The sequence below is a fragment of the Pleurodeles waltl genome, chromosome 3_1, assembly GCF_031143425.1.
Source record: "Pleurodeles waltl isolate 20211129_DDA chromosome 3_1, aPleWal1.hap1.20221129, whole genome shotgun sequence".
Taxonomy (NCBI): Eukaryota; Metazoa; Chordata; class Amphibia; order Caudata; family Salamandridae; genus Pleurodeles; species Pleurodeles waltl.
In genome coordinates this window covers 705747681-705766715 of record NC_090440.1, presented here as the reverse complement: position 1 = coordinate 705766715, position 19035 = coordinate 705747681, and the positions used below count along the sequence as shown (strand labels likewise).

General features: G+C 44.6%; 1 protein-coding gene across 2 annotated transcripts in view; it reads left to right on the top strand.

The window, feature by feature from the left end:
* Positions 1-19035, top strand: part of AK2 (adenylate kinase 2) — a 44535-nt gene that overhangs the window by 9882 nt on the left and 15618 nt on the right. For both annotated transcript variants that reach the window (XM_069223404.1, XM_069223403.1), the window contains exons 2-5: positions 7298-7423; positions 10150-10260; positions 11150-11244; positions 11380-11452. In XM_069223404.1, coding sequence (XP_069079505.1) covers positions 7298-7423; positions 10150-10260; positions 11150-11244; positions 11380-11452 — 405 coding nt within the window. The remainder of the gene's footprint in view (positions 1-7297; positions 7424-10149; positions 10261-11149; positions 11245-11379; positions 11453-19035) is intronic.

The following is a 19035-nucleotide window of genomic DNA, read 5'->3' as shown; positions in this document are numbered from 1 at the left end:
ATTGGCCCCTTCTGTTAAGGTGCTCTTCCAGTACCCAGACAGATGAAACAGGTTGAGGAACTTGGCAGCTCACAACCAGTTGATGAGCTCATTTGCTTGGGGGATGGGTCGCGCATCAGTCTTTGTGACGGCATTGAGCCCTGGGTAGTCTGCACTGAACCTCAGGTCAGGTTTGACACTGGGTGGAGCAGTCTTGGGGACCAGAAGCACTGGGCTTGACCAAGGAGTGTTTTATCACCCCTAACAACAGCATCTTAGAGTGATGAACTGCATCAAAGAGGAAGTCTCTATCAGTTAGCCTGTAAGACTTGTACTTAACAGGCAGGCTGTCCCCTGTGTCAATGTAATGGATATGCCATTGGGTGACCCTAAGGACGAGTGACAAAATGGAGGTGAACTGCCCCAGGAACTGGCAACAGTCCCTCTGCTGTTCTAGGGTCAGAGTAGGGGAGAGGTTCACACCCTACAGTGACCCATCCTGCTCTTTGTAAGACAGGAGGTGGGGGAAAGGTTCGCTGTCCTCTTCCACCTCATCTGTGACCAAGCATGGTCAACTAAGCCCTCTCAAAGTGTGGCTTGAGGCAGTTCATGTGCAGGACCCTCAAAGGCATCCTAGGAGTGTGCATGTCCACCAGGTGGGAGACCTTACTCTTGTGCTCCTTCACCTCAAATGACCCAGACCGGTGGTCTTGTAGCACCCAGGGCTCGGCCAAGGCCATCACCCACACTTGCTGGCCAGACTGAAACTTGGCCAGAGTGGTATTCTGGTCATACCAGCATTTCATATCTTCCTGGCTAGGTTCCAGATTCTCCTGGGTGAGTTTCTGAAAGTGGACTGTCTGTTCCCTGAAAGCCAGCATGTAACTGAATACATCCTGGGGTGACTCCTTCACCAAACTGAGGCCCTCTCACAAGGTGCCCATACAGAAGCTCAAAAGGGCTGAAGCGAACCCCCTTCTATGGTACCTCCCTGTTGGCTAACAGGATAACCCACTTACGCCTCATGAGTTCTGAGAGACCTATAATCTTGTCCTCCAGAATATGGTTTTCAACCAACCTGTTGCTTTGAGAGTGGTAAGGTGTGGTTAACTTGTAGGTGTGGTTAACTTGTAGGATCGGGGTGGGGGGAGGTCTCCCTCGATCTCTCTCAGGGACCCTGTTCGTTGTCACTGCCACTTCATAACCCCTAAACCACTACTGTCATACTCCACAACAAAATCTTTCACCACATCTTTGGGTATATGTATCTTTCCCTCAGACTGCACTGTAGATCTGCTGCCACCATCTGTGCTGGACCTGCTCTTTAGGTCCAGCTCCTTTAAGCTCCGCTTATGAGCTAGGGTAATTTTCCTTTCTTCTATTGCTAGTTTCTTTGCTTCTATTTTGAGCCTTTCAAGCTCCAAATTGTGCTTTCTAGCTTCCTGTCTGTCCTCCAGCTCTCCTGGGGTCAGACCCTTTGAATGAGCACTTCTGCCTGCCCTGGCGGGTATCTTTCCCCCAGGCAGATTCAGATTATCCACAAAATCACCATGCAGGCTTTGCTCCTCGCTGTCCACAATAGCATTCTCTTCCTCTATGGGCTACCAGCCTCCTTTGTAGCTTGATGCCCCTACCCAATCCTCCTGCCCTCAATCGCCCAATTCTATGCCCCATTATTGCCCTTCTGCTTAGCCTCTGTGCTTAACTTGTTGCCCTTTGTCAGTGTGCTTGCCTCTGCTCTGTTACATGCCCTGGGTGCACATAGTGCATTTTAGTAGGGACTTAACTAATGAATCAAAAATTTCAATAAAGGATAAATCAATCACCAATACAATTTAGATAGGGAACACTTTCACTTTAGCACTGGTCAGCAGTGGTAAAGTGCCTAGTATCTTAAAGCAAGCAAAAACAAAGTTCAGCATAGGATCAAAAACAGGAGGTCAGAAGCAGAACGACAGGGGAAACCACACCAAGAGCTGAAAGGTCTAACAGTATCAGCAAATATATACATTAAAAAATACAGGAAACAGTTGGTTCCCTTTTACTTTTGTGGTTGCTCCAGACACTTGAGTTGCATATGGTACAGTCTAAACCGTGGGCACACATAGGCCAGGATTAGAAAGACACTCCGGCAGTACATATGACTCTCCTTTAATATTCCTTTTTGGAAACCAATTCTATATCTCAGAAAAGGAAAGTCCTTTTTGGGTGTTGGAGCAGTGTATTCAGAAAAGTGGCAATCTTTTGATTTCAACACAACCACTGCTTTTCTATGAACACTTGCCTGCTTGACTGCAACAAAGCTGTCTTTTAGAGATTGCTGAATCTGTACAAAACTCGTCTTGGAATCTGGAGAACAATCTTTGAAAACATCAGTATTGAGGGTGCCAAAAGAAAAAAAGAACAGCCAACTTCTTGTATCAGATGATTGACTTATGTACCTTCCCTGTGCTTGTTGTAGTCTTAACTGCACACAGGTTTACGTACTTCTGCTACCTGAGACAATTGGTCACAGGTGAAATGCTTTCATTGTGAATAGTTGTAAGCATGTGGACGTTTCTTCAGTTTGAACATTCCAAAGCAAGAAGTTCATTACAATGCAAGGCACTGCTCTGTCCCCCTTGGACTTTTTTAAATGTATTTATTATTATTATTATTTTTCAGGGTAACCTAACCTAGGGGTTGTGCCACAGTTCTCACTTTGAACAATTTCTTGAATGATTGCACAGCTGTGCAGAAATAGTCCATGTGTGAATACTGACCTTTATTTAAAAAGTCCACTGGCAAATTCCCACACATTTTTTCACTAACTCCAAAGGGGGCAACCGGGGAGTGGACAAATGATGAATCCCTCCCAGTGTACACTCTGAAATTATCCAGTGGCACTTTCACACAACATATACAGCTTAATACCCTAACATGCTCTCTGGCTGGAACTGTATTGTTTGAAAACCAAATAGTCATTGAAAAGTACCAGCGACTCATCCATAAATGTATCTTTCCTGGAAAATAAATCTCTGAGAAGCGATCTAAGTGGTCAAGGACAGGCCGAATCATGAAGAGACTCTGTCAGGGTGATCTTGTGGCAGTGTTGGTGGGGGGGATGGGGTGGGGTGGGGGAGTTTGAGGTTCAGGTGCACAAAGCGACCAGGCGATCTCCCAAGTCAATTACTACTTGCATTAGGACCTGGCCGGGTGGCATCAAGTGATCTAGTGTTTAGTCCTTTCATGCTGTCTACTAGGGCCTCCCATGCTTGCACTATGTCTAGGGGTCCTAATCCTCTCTCGGCTTCCCTGAAGAGGGAGTCTCCTTGGTAAATCGCCCATCTCTCCAGCTACCTGCTCCATTTATCCACACTTGGCCTCCTTGGGTTTTTTCAATTCATGGTGATTTCCCGCTTGGCTATGACATAAGCCAAACCCTGGAACCTGCTGGTCACATTAGTCTTGGCCATACGGGGAAACCACTCCAGTAAACAATGGCCCTTTGTACACGGGATTTCCCGGTTTATGATCTCTGCAACTGTGTGTTACGTCCTCCCAATATGTTCCCAAGGAAGGGCAGGCCCAAGAAATATGCTTGAGTTTCGCCCCCACTTTAATGTATTGTGGGCAAGCCGCCTCTGCTAAATGGAAATGCCTGTTGATTGTTCCTGGGGTCAGGTATGCCCTATGAAGTATAAAAAAATGTATTCACTTAAATCTAGCATTTCTTGAGACTTTTGGTCTTCTGTCTTATATAGACTCCCATGCCCTTGGTGCAAATGGGATGCCTAGGTCCTCCTCCCACTGAAGTTTTAGGGCATTCAACGGGAGAGACATATCTGTGTATCTTACTAGAGAGCAGTGTAACTGCCTTGAAGATGCCTGATATTTATTGGCCAGTGGTTTGTGACAGCGTCTTGTCGAGGTGAGCTCCCCAGTGGTGTTGGGGGCAGCGCGTCTCCCGGATCAAGGAGCCCAAATCAGGTAGAGGTTCATGTTCTGATGTCATTGGGAAAAGTCTGGACTTCTGCCAGTTCACCTTCAAGCCCGACGGAAGTCCAAATTCAGACAACTCCACCTGACTCCCACCAGGTTACCCTGCATGTTATCCAAAAGGATTATTAAATAATCTGCATATATGGCTATGCAACATTGTGTCGTTCCCCCCCCCCCATTTGTTTCCCCCTCATATGCCTGACTTCCTTGTGCCACAGCCGTCCGTGGTTCCATAACTAGAGCGAACAGCAGTGTGGACAGCCCTTCCTTGTGCCCCTCTCGACTGCATAGCCCTCTGAGATCATACGACCTGTGAACATTGGCTGTTGGGGCAGCAAAAAGCTCATCCCATGCAATATAATCTGTCCCACATCCCATTTTATGCATAACTTTGTAGAGAAATAGAAAATATCAGGTTTTAATAATAGGACAATTAGTGCCTCTTGGATCATAGGTGGGAGCACTCCCTTTTTCTTTGTGGCTTGGTACAAGGCTACTAGTTTCTGAGCCAAGAGGTTCAGGGTATGTAGCATAGAACTCTACTGGGAATCAATCTGTGTCTGGCATCTTTCCCCAGGCAAGGTCTTTGATGGCCCATTTAATTTCTTGAACCGTGACATCACATCCCAGTGCCTCTGCTTCCTCCCTTATGAGTACAGAAAGCCGCAGATGATCCAGGAATGCCTGGATGGCCGCTGCATCGTGAGGCGTGATACTTTTATATAAGTGTTCGTAAAACTGCCTAAAATGGGCGTTGCTTTCTGCATAATCACAGCAACTGAGCCTTTCTACATGACTCTCTACAGTCTCTTTCAACTCTATTAATTTTGGCTGGAGCTCTGGATCCCTGGGCGGTTTTTCTCTTCCTGCAGTTTATCTTCCGCTTCTAGAGTCTTTCAACGGCCTTTGCCGGACTCTTACTGATTCTGCTATACATCTGCCCCTCATCACAACCTTCAAGGCGTCCCACTCTGTTGGTGCATTGCTTGCCATGTCAGTGTTTTCAGCTAAATAATTGTCTGTTGCCTTACTTCTGCTTGGTAGTGTGAGTCCTCTAGTGATTCGTGTTTCAACTTCCATGTTGGGGTGCAGGCATTAACACGGCCGCAGTGCATGTGTAATAGTATTGGATTATGGTCTGAAATAGTGTGGGATGAATATTCTGCCTCGTGCACAAGGGCATTCATATCTGGGGTGCAGCGAAAGGTGTCAAGGAGTACATGCAAGTCTTGTAGGGGAGATAAATATGAATAAGCATGCCCGTTTGGGTATCTCTGACTGCAGGCATCAATCAACCCCCACTGTGCCTGCTAGGTTGTAAAGTGTTGAGCCGCCCTAGTTATTGGGGAATCATGCAATAGAGGGTGGAAATGGTCAATGCTTGCTGAGCCACACAATTAGTCGCATCCCATCACTGTGGACTGCTTGAGTTGTGGGGCCAGACGCTCTGTGAGGTTTCCAAAGAAAGCTCCTTGTGATAGGTGCATACGCATTCATTAACAACAAGTCTTGGCCCTCTAATCTGCCCCTCACCACCACATCCCTCCTTTTGGGTCAATAATGTTTTCCTTGTGCTGAAAGGGTATCCCTGCCCTTATGCAAATCAGTGTTCTGGCATAAACTGAGTAGGTCGTAAAATGTCCAGCCTCTCCACTGTCTCTTCAGTGCCCTCCCTTACACTGCCATCAAATGAGTTTCCTGAAGCAGTGCTATATGTACTCCCCTCCTTAGTAGGTAAGAAAACATCTTATACCTTTTGGCCATTGTGTGCATTCCCTGAATGTTTTATTATATAATCTTGTAAGTTTCAAGTCTAGCCATATTCCCTCTGCATGAGCCCCTCCCTCCTCCACCACCCCCTCCACAAAGCCAGCCCACCACATCAAATTTGGGAACTGCATCCCAGCAGGGCATGACTCGGGCTCCCAACTATAAACGAACCAAAGTAAAACTACCCAGTTTCTCTTCCCCAGGACAAGTTATCTGAAACCCCTCGTCCAAATAGTAGATTATCAATTAGCTTCTCTAAAGCTGTGGAGGGCCTTGTGTACTGGTGTCCGTGCCATGGCCCCGGCAGGTCTCCCCACCCATTCTTACTTCAGCTATTATCCGTTGTTGTCCCCCCCTTCCCTTGGGCGCATATCTTAGAGCATTGTTTTGAGCCTGTGCCAGGGTCTAAGGTGTCCCTAAAGTCAAGTTAGTGTCTAATAGCTGGAGTCCAGAATGTGCCTGCAGTGCAGGAGCCGAGGGTCAGATAATGTTGTCCAATGTTCCACTGTAACCACTGGCATGGAAATCCGCAGAGGTGTGTGGTGTGTAATTAGCCATACTTCTTGTCATTTTCCTCATCAACTAGGCTCTCTTCTTTCCTACACATCTTTCACAGCGCTGCAATAAGGATCAGAGTTGCTGTGTTTTTTTTTTTTGTTTGTTTTTTTTTTTTTAGTTTTTCAATTTATTTATTTTTTAATAACCTCAATTTCCTTGCTGCTCATATTTTCTCCGTGTAGTTTAACCTTGTCCTTCCTGGATCCTCTCTCTGTAATTACAACTTTTTACATACTTAAGCAAAATGTGATTGTAAAGTTTTTGGCAGAAGCACCCTCGTTTAGTATTTCACAACTGGCCTGACCAGCTTTAATTTTTTTTCCACTAAGCAGCACGCTTGCGGCCACCTGGACAATAGACCAGGCCTTCAAGTCTACTCATGATTGTGTTACCATGGCTTGGGTCTTGAATCTGAGTGAGACACTGCTAAGATGTAAAACTTCGACAAGTGCCATTGTTTGCCAAAAGGTGAAGCTCACTCAGTAAGTGTAAAGCTCACTCTGAGTGTGTACTCCAATGGATGTAGCCTACACCAGATTAGTGAGATTTTGCACCAAGGCGTGGTGGCTCTTGCCAATTGTGTGAAATTACTTTAAAGTGTGTGTAGTACATCCTATTATAGAGTCTACTTCTACAGCTGCCTCTGTATCCCTGATGCCCCTACTCTCTGTTGTGTGCTTTCATCTGGTGTGTGCTGTTATTTCTCTGCCCTCACTTCTGTAATATATTGTCTTTGTCAGAGTTCTGCTTCCATTCAGAAAACTTTGTAGCACTGGAAATGGGAAAGTCACACAAGAATCTGAATATAGTAGATTTATTGTAAAATCCTCACTTGCTGCACTTACTGTGTTATCTTCGTGTATCAATAACTTGTATGGTAAGTAATTTCCTCATGATGCAGAAAACTAACACTTGCTTTTGTGCTGAGTTTGGCTGGGGCTCAGGCATCACTTGTAGTATATTGTCATGTAGTAGGGAAATGTTCCATAATTGTTTCACTTTCTTCCAGGCTCCTAAGCTTGCAGAGAAGTATTGTGTCTGTCATCTTGCCACAGGAGACATGCTTCGAGCCATGGTTGCCACTGGGTCAGAGCTGGGACAAAAATTGAAAGCTACCATGGATGCAGGGAAACTGGTGAGTTTTAACCAAAAACCTCCCCTTCTTTTTTTAAGGAAGCTGGGCTGAAACCTTTTGATCATGATGCAAACCTCCATTGTCATCTGACTTAGCAAGTCTGTCACCCTACCCATTGAGCTTCTGTTTTTTTCATAAGGACTGGCGAGTAGCCATCTCTGTGCCCCACCTGCCCCCCCAAACACACTGCCTCCAATTTGATAGCAGATGGGTGGAACCAGGTCAGTCTGTCCCCTTAAAGCTGTTCCTGCCTGATAATCTGAGGCTGGGCCAGAAGGTGGTGAGTGTCTTCAGAAACTCTTGCTGCCTTATTATAAAGAGCTGATATTTTGTCACCTAAATCTCCAGACTCCCACTGGCATTGTGCTGAGGAAGGTGCCTCTTATTGTAGGAGACTGACCAACCATCCAGGAAGTTGTCTTTATGACAATTTCCGATTATTTTGTGAAAGTATCTCTTATTGTGTGAGTCTGCTTCAGACATCAGCACGTGCCTTTTATTTGGAGACAATGTGTAGAACATTGAGATTGTGTTCTTTCTGAACAAGTTTTATCTCACTGCCTCACCAGTAGAGTTGGCAGCATTTTCGGCCGAGCATGCAAGAGCATATGCTCTTTATTGCAAGATTCTTGTGTCTAATAATGAGCTTGGAACCTGCCCATATCTTACCATCCAGTGACATTATTGTCGCTCTTTCTTGTCATTCTCATTGGGCAGCGCATGCCGTGCATCACCACTTTTTCTTGCTGTGCCGCAAGACCAAATGCAGATTAGTTTTGATTAGTACCCCTCTGCTGACCGTCTGCTGCTTGCGCTGGAATTCAGTTACTTGTTCTGTTAATTTCTTCTAAATGGATTTCTGTGCCTTTGCCACAGTTCTCATGTTGTAGCGTCATAATGAAGTTTGTTTCTGCCTGTTAAAGTTCACCTTATTCTCCCCTCACTCACCTCTCCTTTGACATACTATTTTTTAGGCATTTGAAAAAATATTGGATGTGGACATGACCATTTTAGCACTCTTGTCAAGCTTGCTTTTCCAATGTCACAGGTGTTGATAAACATTACTTTACCCTGTTTTGGACCAGAGGCCCTCTTATTCTTTATTTAATGGTTCCATTTTTGTTTGAATTTCAAGTCTTCATATCTAGCAAAGCACGGAACTGGTGACTGAATAATTCACTGATTGGGTAAATTGTAGGTAAGAAATGCATATGCCAAAGCCTCGACACAGATGGAGGGAATTAATCATCAAATGCACTATGGCCCATGCATGTACTTTGAACATTGCTGTTTTTTGTCCGTACAGGGCTCCAAAGGAAGGAGTTATGATAATCACGGTGCATGATGGTTTTTTTTTAAATTTGTATGTGGATATAACGGCAAGAGTTGCTGACTTTGGAACTGGGTAACCAGGTTTGAGTCTCTATATTGTCTCAACATCCTATTTTTCCGGGCAAATCACTGAACATCTGTGTACCTTTTTATATATTTAAAAAAAAAAACTCCAATACCTTTGGGTCGAGTTTGTGCTATAAAAAAACTGTCTGCCTACACTCGTTCATTTTTTGGAGTCTAAAATTATTACTGTGATCTGACATCATGCATTCATAAAAGCTTTAATTTGTCAGTTGTTTTATATATTTACATTTCCTCTACTCGTGAGCTTAATTAAAGGATTTTTTTTTTTTTGCTCGTGGACATTAAGAGCTGTGCTCATCTAAAATTAAGTAAAATAACTGTCAGTTTTATGTTTAAGGTTCTTGTGAAATTCTAGCCTGTTCAATTTTTTGGCTGTCTCCCTACATTGTGAATTGTACATCTTATAGCATTTTGCGGCTCCTCTGTGGTAGTGTTTTTGATGTTGAAAGACTGCCCCAAATGGTGCACTTTTAATTTGTTATACCCCCCCACCATGTCCTGTTTCTCCCCACCCCCTTTTGTTTCTGCCCCTATCTCGTTTCTCACTCCACATCCTGTTTCTTCTCCCCGTCTCGGCCTACTCAGTCTGTTTATTACACACCTCCCAACTGACAGAAGGGAAAAAAATTCACTATGAAGCGACCATCGCTGGTCACTTCGTAGCCCTTTAACCATCCCATTATCTCCTGTTCCCCACAATACCCGATTGTCAAGTCCAATTGTTCACCCCATAGGAGAGACCTGTTGGTCTTGCAAATGCTTGTTATTAATCCGAGCAAACTACAGACTAGGAGACGTGACTACTTCCAACCCCATGTCACAGATCAGCTGGACACTCCCAGTACAAGGGCAGCTACCAGTTGTGAAGCATTTTATGCAATCTGATTTTACCAATTCACCAAACAAACTCGTAACATGGAAATTGCGTGCAAAATACTTGAACTGTGGCTGTTCAAGTACCTTTGATTTCTTCATGAGCCTGTACATATTTTTGTGGGTGCTTGGGTACAACTGCGCTACAGGTTGTAGATGATTCCAATCTATGCCCCTTCATACATGAGCCACCCATGAGCAGAAGCTTGCTTGTGTAAGTGGTGGGGTGCTGCCCTTGAAATGCATCACCTTGGTGCTGCAGGCAAAGGCAATAGCATTGGCTTTGATGGTCCAGTCGGGGAAGTTAAGAACTTCGACTTTGTGTGCTCCCAACTCTGCCGAGTCTCAGTGCTGGGAGCAGCTCAGCTGAACCATGGAATGGGAAAGTCTCAATTTGCTGTAAGATGTCTCTAACTCTTCTTCTACTATACCAGGTGAGCGACGAGATGGTGGTGGAGCTTATTGAGAAGAATCTGGAAACACCCCCATGCAACAATGGCTTCCTGTTGGACGGCTTTCCACGCACAGTCAATCAGGCTGAGATGGTGTGTGGTCCAAACTGAAACTATTCTTGGGGCACGAATGAACACCTGTACCCAGTTTGGGGCTCAACAAGATGCTAGTTTCTTTTCCAAAACTAGGGATGTGGAATAGGTGTCTTCTCCATGATTGGTTGGTTGTGTGTTGACCATATGAGCTTGTATTAGGATGTTTCCATATTTGATTAGTTCACCCTAGTTAGGTTGCCCTTGAAGTACTGACTGGTTTCTGTGTAAACGTCTAAAAGGAGAAGACACCTGTCCCAGACTAGTTGTAAAGAGACTAGAGTGTTTGATTAAAACTTAATAGATGGAAGTCTGACCATTGGCATGACTGGATTAGTCGTTTTTAAGTTTGCAATATTGGATAAAGGAATTGACGTGTGACATTGTGATCGCACAGCTTCTTTGAGTGTAAATGTTATTACTGTTTTGTTTCCTGATGTGGGTGAGGTAAGTCAGTGGCCTGAGCTCGGTTTTGGGCATGTAAGGTCTGTAGGTTTGTGAAAGAGGTTACAGAAATAAGTGGGCTTTAATTAATAGGTGACCATGTAATTGAAACCGTGGGATGACAAGTCATTTGGTCTTCAGTAGTTAGGGTGCAATCAAAGCCGCTTGAGCCAGCGCACTCTCAAAAGCAGTAAAGCTTATCTGTTGCACCCTCTTTGTTTCAGATTTAGAGGTGGGAAATTGCTCTTGCCCAGTAGTGTGCCTAAAGCTAATCCATTCTATAATTTAAGAAGGGAGAAGACTCTCTTACTGAGGCTTTATCCTGAAACGTTAGACAGGAGTTTAGGAATTCAGGAATTAGTGTTTTCCAGGTGCTTTTGAGATTGTGGTAAATTTGGCAGATTAACTAACTCCCTTGTTCTCATGTGCATTGTCTTCTCTGCAGCTAGATGAGCTTCTGGAAAAGCGGAAGGAGAAACTGGACTCTGTAGTTGAATTCAAGGTGGACGATTCTCTGCTTGTCCGGAGGATCTGTGGCCGGTAAGGGTGTGCTTGTGTGGTGTGGCTCTTTGGACATACTCCATACGGGACCCATGTTTCTTTGTGCTGCTGTGACTCATCTCCTCAGCTTTTTCCTTTTTGTTTTCTTATTGTATGATTATTTTTGTTTTTTAGGCTTATTCACAGTGCAAGTGGCCGTTCCTACCATGAGGAGTTCAACCCTCCGCGGGAGCCCATGAAAGATGATGTACGTCTGATAGCTGTTAAGTGTATTGTTAGGGCTGTTGTCTGCGTCTCCTGCTATCTCTTGATACGATAGTTAGCCACTGACGTTTAAGCTTCGAGGCAGATGCTACAGTGGTCTCCTTCCACTACACAAAGGCTTGGCCTTTCATCTCTTGAGTGCACATATGGTACTATGCCCTCACTTTACAAAACCTATAGATGCAAATAGGGATGGGTGAACTGCTTCTACCGTGTCACAGATGATGACAATTCCCTTAAGAGTTTCACTTAAATCTCAATAGTCTCAACATAGTTTTTCTTTTTTCTTTTTTTTTCTTATGTGCTTTGTTTATCAGACCTCCTTTATGGTAAGTTGAGTTCATTGGTCCAACACACTTTTCCTGTTTCGTAATACCCTTAGTGCTGGCGGTGGGATAAGTTACTGTTTCCGGTTTGGACCCACTTTCGTCATGCTAAATGTTCTTGTAGTGGGACACTGGACGTCCTGTTGACTGGGATTTATCCCAATGAACTGATGGAAAAAGACATTACTTAAAAAAACATGACTGTAATTGTACCTGTCAAAATCTAATTCTAAATCTATTAAGCTCTGGATATCATACTGAATACGTTTGAATTTTAATAGCCAAGCCTTGACAAACCTAGAGGCTGTCGAGCCATATAAGGGGCGAAACACCTATCTGCTATAGATAGAACCTTTTTTTGGTTACAGATACAACTTTGCTACTAATGACCCACATGTATCATCTGGGATAATCATCTCAAATAGGAATTGAACATGCACAACAAAGGATTCCGTATTTCTGACAAAGGGTAGACTTGCTCATTGTGTTTTTGTTGTGTTAACCCCTTCGCTGCCAGGCCTTTTTCCCCCTCCTGTGCCGAGCCTTTTTTTGGTTATTTGGGGCAGTTCGTGCTTAGGCCCTCATAACTTTTTCTCCACATAAGCTACCCACCCCAAATTTGTGTCCTTTTTTCCAACATCCTAGGGATTCTAGAGGTACCCAGACTTTGTGGGTTCCCCTGAAAGAGACCAAGAAATTAGCCAAAATACAGCAAAAAGATCATTTAAAAAAAAAAAAAAATGCAAAAAAAGGGCTGCAGAAGAAGGCTTGTGGTTTTTTTCTCCTGAAAATGGCATCAACAAAGGGTTTGCAGTGCTAAAACCACCAGCTTTCAGGAACAGGCAGACTTGAATCCGAAAACCCCATTTTTTTCAACACAATTTTGGCATTTTACTGGGACTTACCCCATTTTTACTATTTTTTGCGCTTTCAGCCTCTTTCCAGTTAGTGACAGAAATGGGTGTGAAACCAATGCTGGATCCCAGAAAGCTAAACATTTCTGAAAAGTAGACAAAATTCTGAATTCAGCAGGGGGTCATTTGTGTAGATCCTACAAGATTTTCCTACAAAAAATAACAGCTGAAATAAAAAACAATATTGAAATTGAGGTGAAAAAAACAGCAATTTTTCTCCACGTTTTACTCTGTAACTTTTTCCTGCGATGTCAGATTTTTGAAAGCAATATACCGTTGCGTCTGCTGGACTCTTCTGGTTGCGGTGATATGTAGGGCTTGTAGGTTCATCAAGAACACTAGGTACCAAGAGCCAATAAATGAGCTGCACCTTTCAATGGGTTTTCATTCTATTCCGGGTATACAGCAGTTCGTTTGCTGAAATATAAAAAGTGAAAAATTGGTATCAAGAAAACCTTTGTATTTCCAAAATGGCCACTAGATAAGGTGTTGAGAAGCAGTGGTTATTTGCACATCTCTGAATTCTGAGGTCCCCATACTATCATGTGAATTACAGGGCATTTCTTAAATAGACGTCTTTTTTACACACTGTCTTACATTTGGAAGGAAAAAATGTAAAGAAAGACCAGGGACAATAACACTTGTTTTGCTATTCTGTGTTCCCCCAAGTCTCCCGATAAAAATGGTACCTCACTTGCGTGGGTATGCCTAGCGCCCGCGACAGGATATGCCCCAAAACACCACGTGGACACATCACATTTTCAGAAAGAAAAAAGAGCTGTTTTTTTACAAAGTGCCTAGCTGTGGATTTTGGCCTCTAGCTCTGCCGGCACCTGGGGAAACCTAGCAAACCTGTGCATTTTTGAAAACTAGACACCTAGGGGAATCCAAGATGGTGTGACTTGTGGGGCTCTGACCAGGTTCTGTTACCCAGAATCCTTTGCAAACCTCAATTTGGCCAAAAAAACACTTTTTCCTGTCATTTCGGTGACAGAAAGTTCTGGAATCTGAGAGGAGCCACAAATTTCCTTCCACTCAGCGTTCCCCCAAGTCTCCTGGTAAAAATGATACCTCACTTGTGTGGGTGGGCCAGGTGCCTGCAACAGAATAAGGCCCAAAACTTGTAGAGATAGAGGGGATAGCACAGAGATTTTATAAGGACATATTCTTCTTTTATACATCTTTAGGCTGACTCTGCTTTGGGGACCCACATAAGTGAGGTGTCATTTTACTTGGAGACTGAGGGGGAACACTGGGGAGTAGGAATTTTGTGCTGGAGCAGTGATCGTACAAAAGAAAGTCGGGAAAATATGCTTTTTTAAGCAAATTTTGAGGTTTGCAGAGGAGTCTGGGTAAGAAAATGTTGGGGGATCCATGCAAGCCACACCTCCCTGGACTCCTTGGGGTGTCTAGTTTAAAAAAATGTTTGGGTTTGGTAGGTTTCCCTAGATGCAGGCCGCACCCAGGACCAAAAACATAGGTGCCCCCTCCCCCCGAAACACAGGTAGTTTTGTAATATATCATTTTGATGTGTCCACATACGTCTGTGATGTGCCAAACACTAAAATTGTGAAAAGAAACGCACTTAGGTTATGTGAAAAAGACCCCTCACCCACCAACCAAGTTGGTGGCATGCTTCATCATCTGGGTCCCACCCGAGGCACCTAGCGTGTCACAGGTGTACTGCGACGCATGATTACAGCGGAGAAGGTTTTGTCATTTTTACCACACATACTGGTTGGATTTGGCACGAGGGTGAGTGATGGGTCAGTGGATCAAATTTTATTAACAAGAGATTTCACAAAAATGAAATGCACTGTTAAGAACTGAAAGGCAAAAAACTGAACCAGTGACTCACAGCTCGTGAGCTGTAAAGCCGCAACAAGGCACCAACCGCTTTACAGTCCATTCACACACCTTTCATACATGACACGCACAAGACCATTCACACCGCCAGCCACGGGCCCAGCACATTACAACACTCACATCGACAGACCGCGCCACTCAAGGGCCCTTCACTTAAATACGCCCACATGCCTGATACAACAATCACACCAGCTGATGGCAGTGTGTAGACTGGTGTTTGGCTGGCAGTGTGTTGCAGTAGCCAACAGCAAGTCAATATGTACACTATGTACACCCTCAGCCAAGCCCCACTCCACACACAATGGCATAATTCTTTTTTATTTTATTGTTTTAAACAATGGAACCCCTAACTAAGTAGAAATAATTACAAAACTACAAACACAAAAGCTCTAACTAAGTACATGACAGAAATGCTAACCATGAAACTGAACACATGAAAATACAAAACAGACATGAGTTTACACTCATGATTGTTCCCAGTAATTCTTCTGGGTGTGGTAATTCTTAAAACAACCACCCACACACAGCCCAGGCTTTGAAGGACAATCTGGGCAGTACATTCGAGTCTCCCTCCGGATACCTCTTCGAAAACACACTCTACATTTCTTAGCTGGAAAGTCTTTTTTTGGGTGTGGGAGGAATGTGCTCAGCAAACTGGCGATCTTTCAATCTAGCCACATCCTCCACCACTGCTTCTTTAGGAACTCTGGCCTGTTCCACCACAATAAGGCTCTCCATCACTGACTCCTGAAATTTCACAAATGTCATCTTTGACTCTGCAGACCTATCCTTAAACACAATAAAAGCATTAAAGGTTGCTAAGTGGAAGAGGTGAATTGCTAACTTCTTATACCAAATGTAAGACTTAAGAATAACAGTATAAGGTTCCAACCTCCGATCAACTCTATCTACACCTCTCATGTGCTTTATTATAATCTAAAATACACACAGGTTTGTGCACTTCAGCAACCTGGCCCCAAACAGTCACGGGGAAGTACTCTCATCATGGATGGTACTTAGCATGTAGACATCCCCCTTGTCTAAAAATTTCAAAGCTAGCAGCTCATCATTCCGCAAGGCACAGCTCTGTCCCCTCAAGTTTTTTTTACAAACAAGCTCCCTTGGATAGCCTTTCCGGTTACAACGAATTGTGCCACAAGCAACAGTGTCCACTTTAAACAATTCCTTGAACAACTGCACTCCAGTGTAGAAGTTATCTACATACAAATGGTGACCTTTGTTGAACAGTCGTCTACCAAGATCCCACACAATTTTCTCAGTAACTCCAAAAGTGGGAGGACAACCAGGGGGGCCAATATTGGAATCCCTACCAGTGTAGACACGGAAACTATACACATCCTGTACTACTTTCAGACAGCATATACAATTTCATTCCATATCGTGCCCTTTTGCTAGGAATGTACTGCCTAAAAACCAAACGACCCTTGAAGAGGACCAAAGACTCGTCCACACGTATCTCTTTGCCTGGAACATAGACCTCTGAAAACCGATCTACACAATGATCAAGGACAGGCCTAATCTTAAAAAGACGGTCAGAATCGGGGTGATCTCGTGGCAAGGCTAATGCATTGTCAACAAAATGCAGCATCCTAAGAAGAAGCAAATACCGATTACGACTCATGGTCGCAGGAAATATAGCTGTTGCCATCAAGGGACTAGTAGACCAATAAGAAGCCAATGACGGCTTCCTTATCAACCCCATCAAAAAAGTCAAACCCAAAAACTTTCATCTCCTCCAAATTTGTGGGAATCCACTGGGCAGCTCTAGAGTGTGTCCTAAGTCTAGCAGCGTTGTCCCTCAAATGCTGCTCCGCACACAAATTAGTCTGCTCAACAATCTCTTCCAAAAACACATCATCCATGAATAACTTAAAGAAATTGACAGGCAAAAAGTTCTCTGTATTGGCGCTACACCCCGGGAGACCAGTAAAGGCAGGCAACCCTGGCTGCTCCATGATTGGGGCAACCCAGAGATCAGGTCTTATAACGGGAAACCTTTCAGCCACAGGTTGCTGCACTAATTGCACATCAGTGTCCTCCTCTAAAACAGGCCCTTCATCTGCACTGAGTGTGGTTTCCTTATCCGAAGATTCCTCTCAACAGAAACATCACTGCCAGAATCTCTCACCTCCTCCTCTGCCTCAGATGCAGAGTCCGTCTCATAATCATGATCAGACAATGACTCAAAAAGCATACCAACCACCTGCTGAGCGGTCATCCTGCGGCTAGCCATAATCTTTCCTACTAAAATTAACTGGACAAATGCACCACCAACAACCAGCACTGTGTAAGATAAGTAATAAAGTGTAGCTTTATTAGTAAGAGTTATAAACTCAAAAAATATACCGCTCACTTGCCTGAAAAAGCTTGAATCACCAGCAACTACTCTGCACAGACACAGCAATCACCAATGATATCCCACTAAAAAGAAAGAAAAGCAAATTAGAAATAAGACCAAACAAATATCATTGTGCACAAATCTAAGGACAATTTCACACACAATCCTGCATTTAGTACACCCCCTACAAACATGTCATTCATGCATGGCAACAATACTCCTTTGGAGTAAATTGTTTTTACTTACCTAAAACATGAACTATGCAAACCGCAGGTCAACAACCGCCAAAACCACAAGGAGCCACAGCAAAGAAAGCAAAAGCTTTGAACTAGAACAAAAAGGAGGAAACATTTTTTTATCACAAATGCAAATACTTCATCAGTTGACAAACACCCCACCATCAAACATTTAGAAATTGGTGCCTAAGTGGATTCTGCCATAGGGTCAGATGGGCCTACTAAACAATAGGCCTATCTGCCCCAAGGAGGGCAGAAAATACCTTTAGTAGTGTGTCCCCATGGGGAGCGACCCTTGCCCAAGGGGACACCCCCAAAAAAAAAAAACACACACACACACACTATCCCTGGTGCCTAAGTGGCATCTGCCCCCAAGGGGTGTCAGAAATGGCCAACAGGTCAATACCCCCCCCCCCCCCCCCCCCCACACACACACACACACACAAAAATAAACATTAAAAAAAAATCCCTGGCGTTCTAGTGGTTTCTGCCCCCCTTGGGGTCAGATCAGCCTAAAAATAATAGGCCGAGCTGTCCCCAAGGGGTGCAGAAATGGCCTTGGTACATGTAAGTGGTTTCTGCCCCCCATGGGGGCAGATCAGCCTAAAAATAATAGGCTGATCTGCCCCCAAGAGGGGCAGTAATGGCCCTAAAAGACATGCCCCCCAAACAGGAGCGACCCTTGCTCATGGGGCCGCCCCCCATCCACCAAACACAATCCCTGGTGCCTAAGTGGCTTCAAAAGGCCAACAGTTCTATGCCCCCTTGGGGGGGCATCCCTTGCCCAAGGGGGCACCCCCCCCCCCCCCCCCCCCCAACAGAAACAAAAATAGAAACATCCCTGGCGTTCCAGTGGTTTCTGCCCCCATTGGGGACAGACCAGCCTAAAATAGGCCAGAAATGGCCATAAACCACTTGCCCCGAAAAAAGGGCGCGACCCTTGGCGCTCCCCGACACACAACAAACACAGAAAAATAAAAATCCCTGGCGTCTAGTGGGCATTCCTGCTGCCCGATCGCAATGCGATCGGGCAGCAGGAATGCTCAAAGAAACACTGGGGGAAAGGAAAACCCTTTCCTTTCCCTCGGTGCCTCTTTCTTTGAAACCCCCCACCCGCCGGGAAGAGAAACTCCCCTCTTCCTCCGATCACGTACAGGAAGCAAATGGCTTCCTGCGCGACCGGCACCCTGTAACGATGCCAGCGCGTGATCGCACGTGGACGTCATTATGGGGGGGGGGGAGGGGGGGGAGAGGTGGAAGGGCTTCCCCTTCCATCCCTGCCTTTGGGGGGGAAGCACACAGAGGGAGCGAGAGTGCTCCCTCTGAGCTGTGTGCCGAGGACGTAATGGTTACGTCCTCGGCACAGCAGCACTGTGCCGCAGGACGTAACGATTACGTCCGCGGTACAGAACGGGTTAAAGCAAGAAAACATCCTTTATGGTAGGCACTTGGACTCCTCTCTAGAAACCGAGACTGACTGTTCAGGACTTTCATACATTAACCAAACAGCTGGTGTTACTTAGAAGCATTTAGTCTGCTTTTTTACCTAGGATGTCCGTGGCAGTATCATTTTGAATGGCAGCAGCTTCATCGGCTTATCCGACCTAAGCGTACAGAGGTAGAAAAATAAACTGCTCGCACAGAATGTCAGCTAGAAAAGGACCTCCCAGTTAAGCCTATCAAATGAAATCCTGGTAGACCTCCATGTCCCTACTCTACATATTCCTCCTTTTTAACTATTTACACCCCTTACAGGTGAGAGAAGGATAGGAGGGTTTCGGATCACCTTCTCATTTTAGAAGAAATATCAGATGAATTTGTGTTCAGTGGTAATAAAAGGCAGTATAGGAGTTTAATAGATTTGG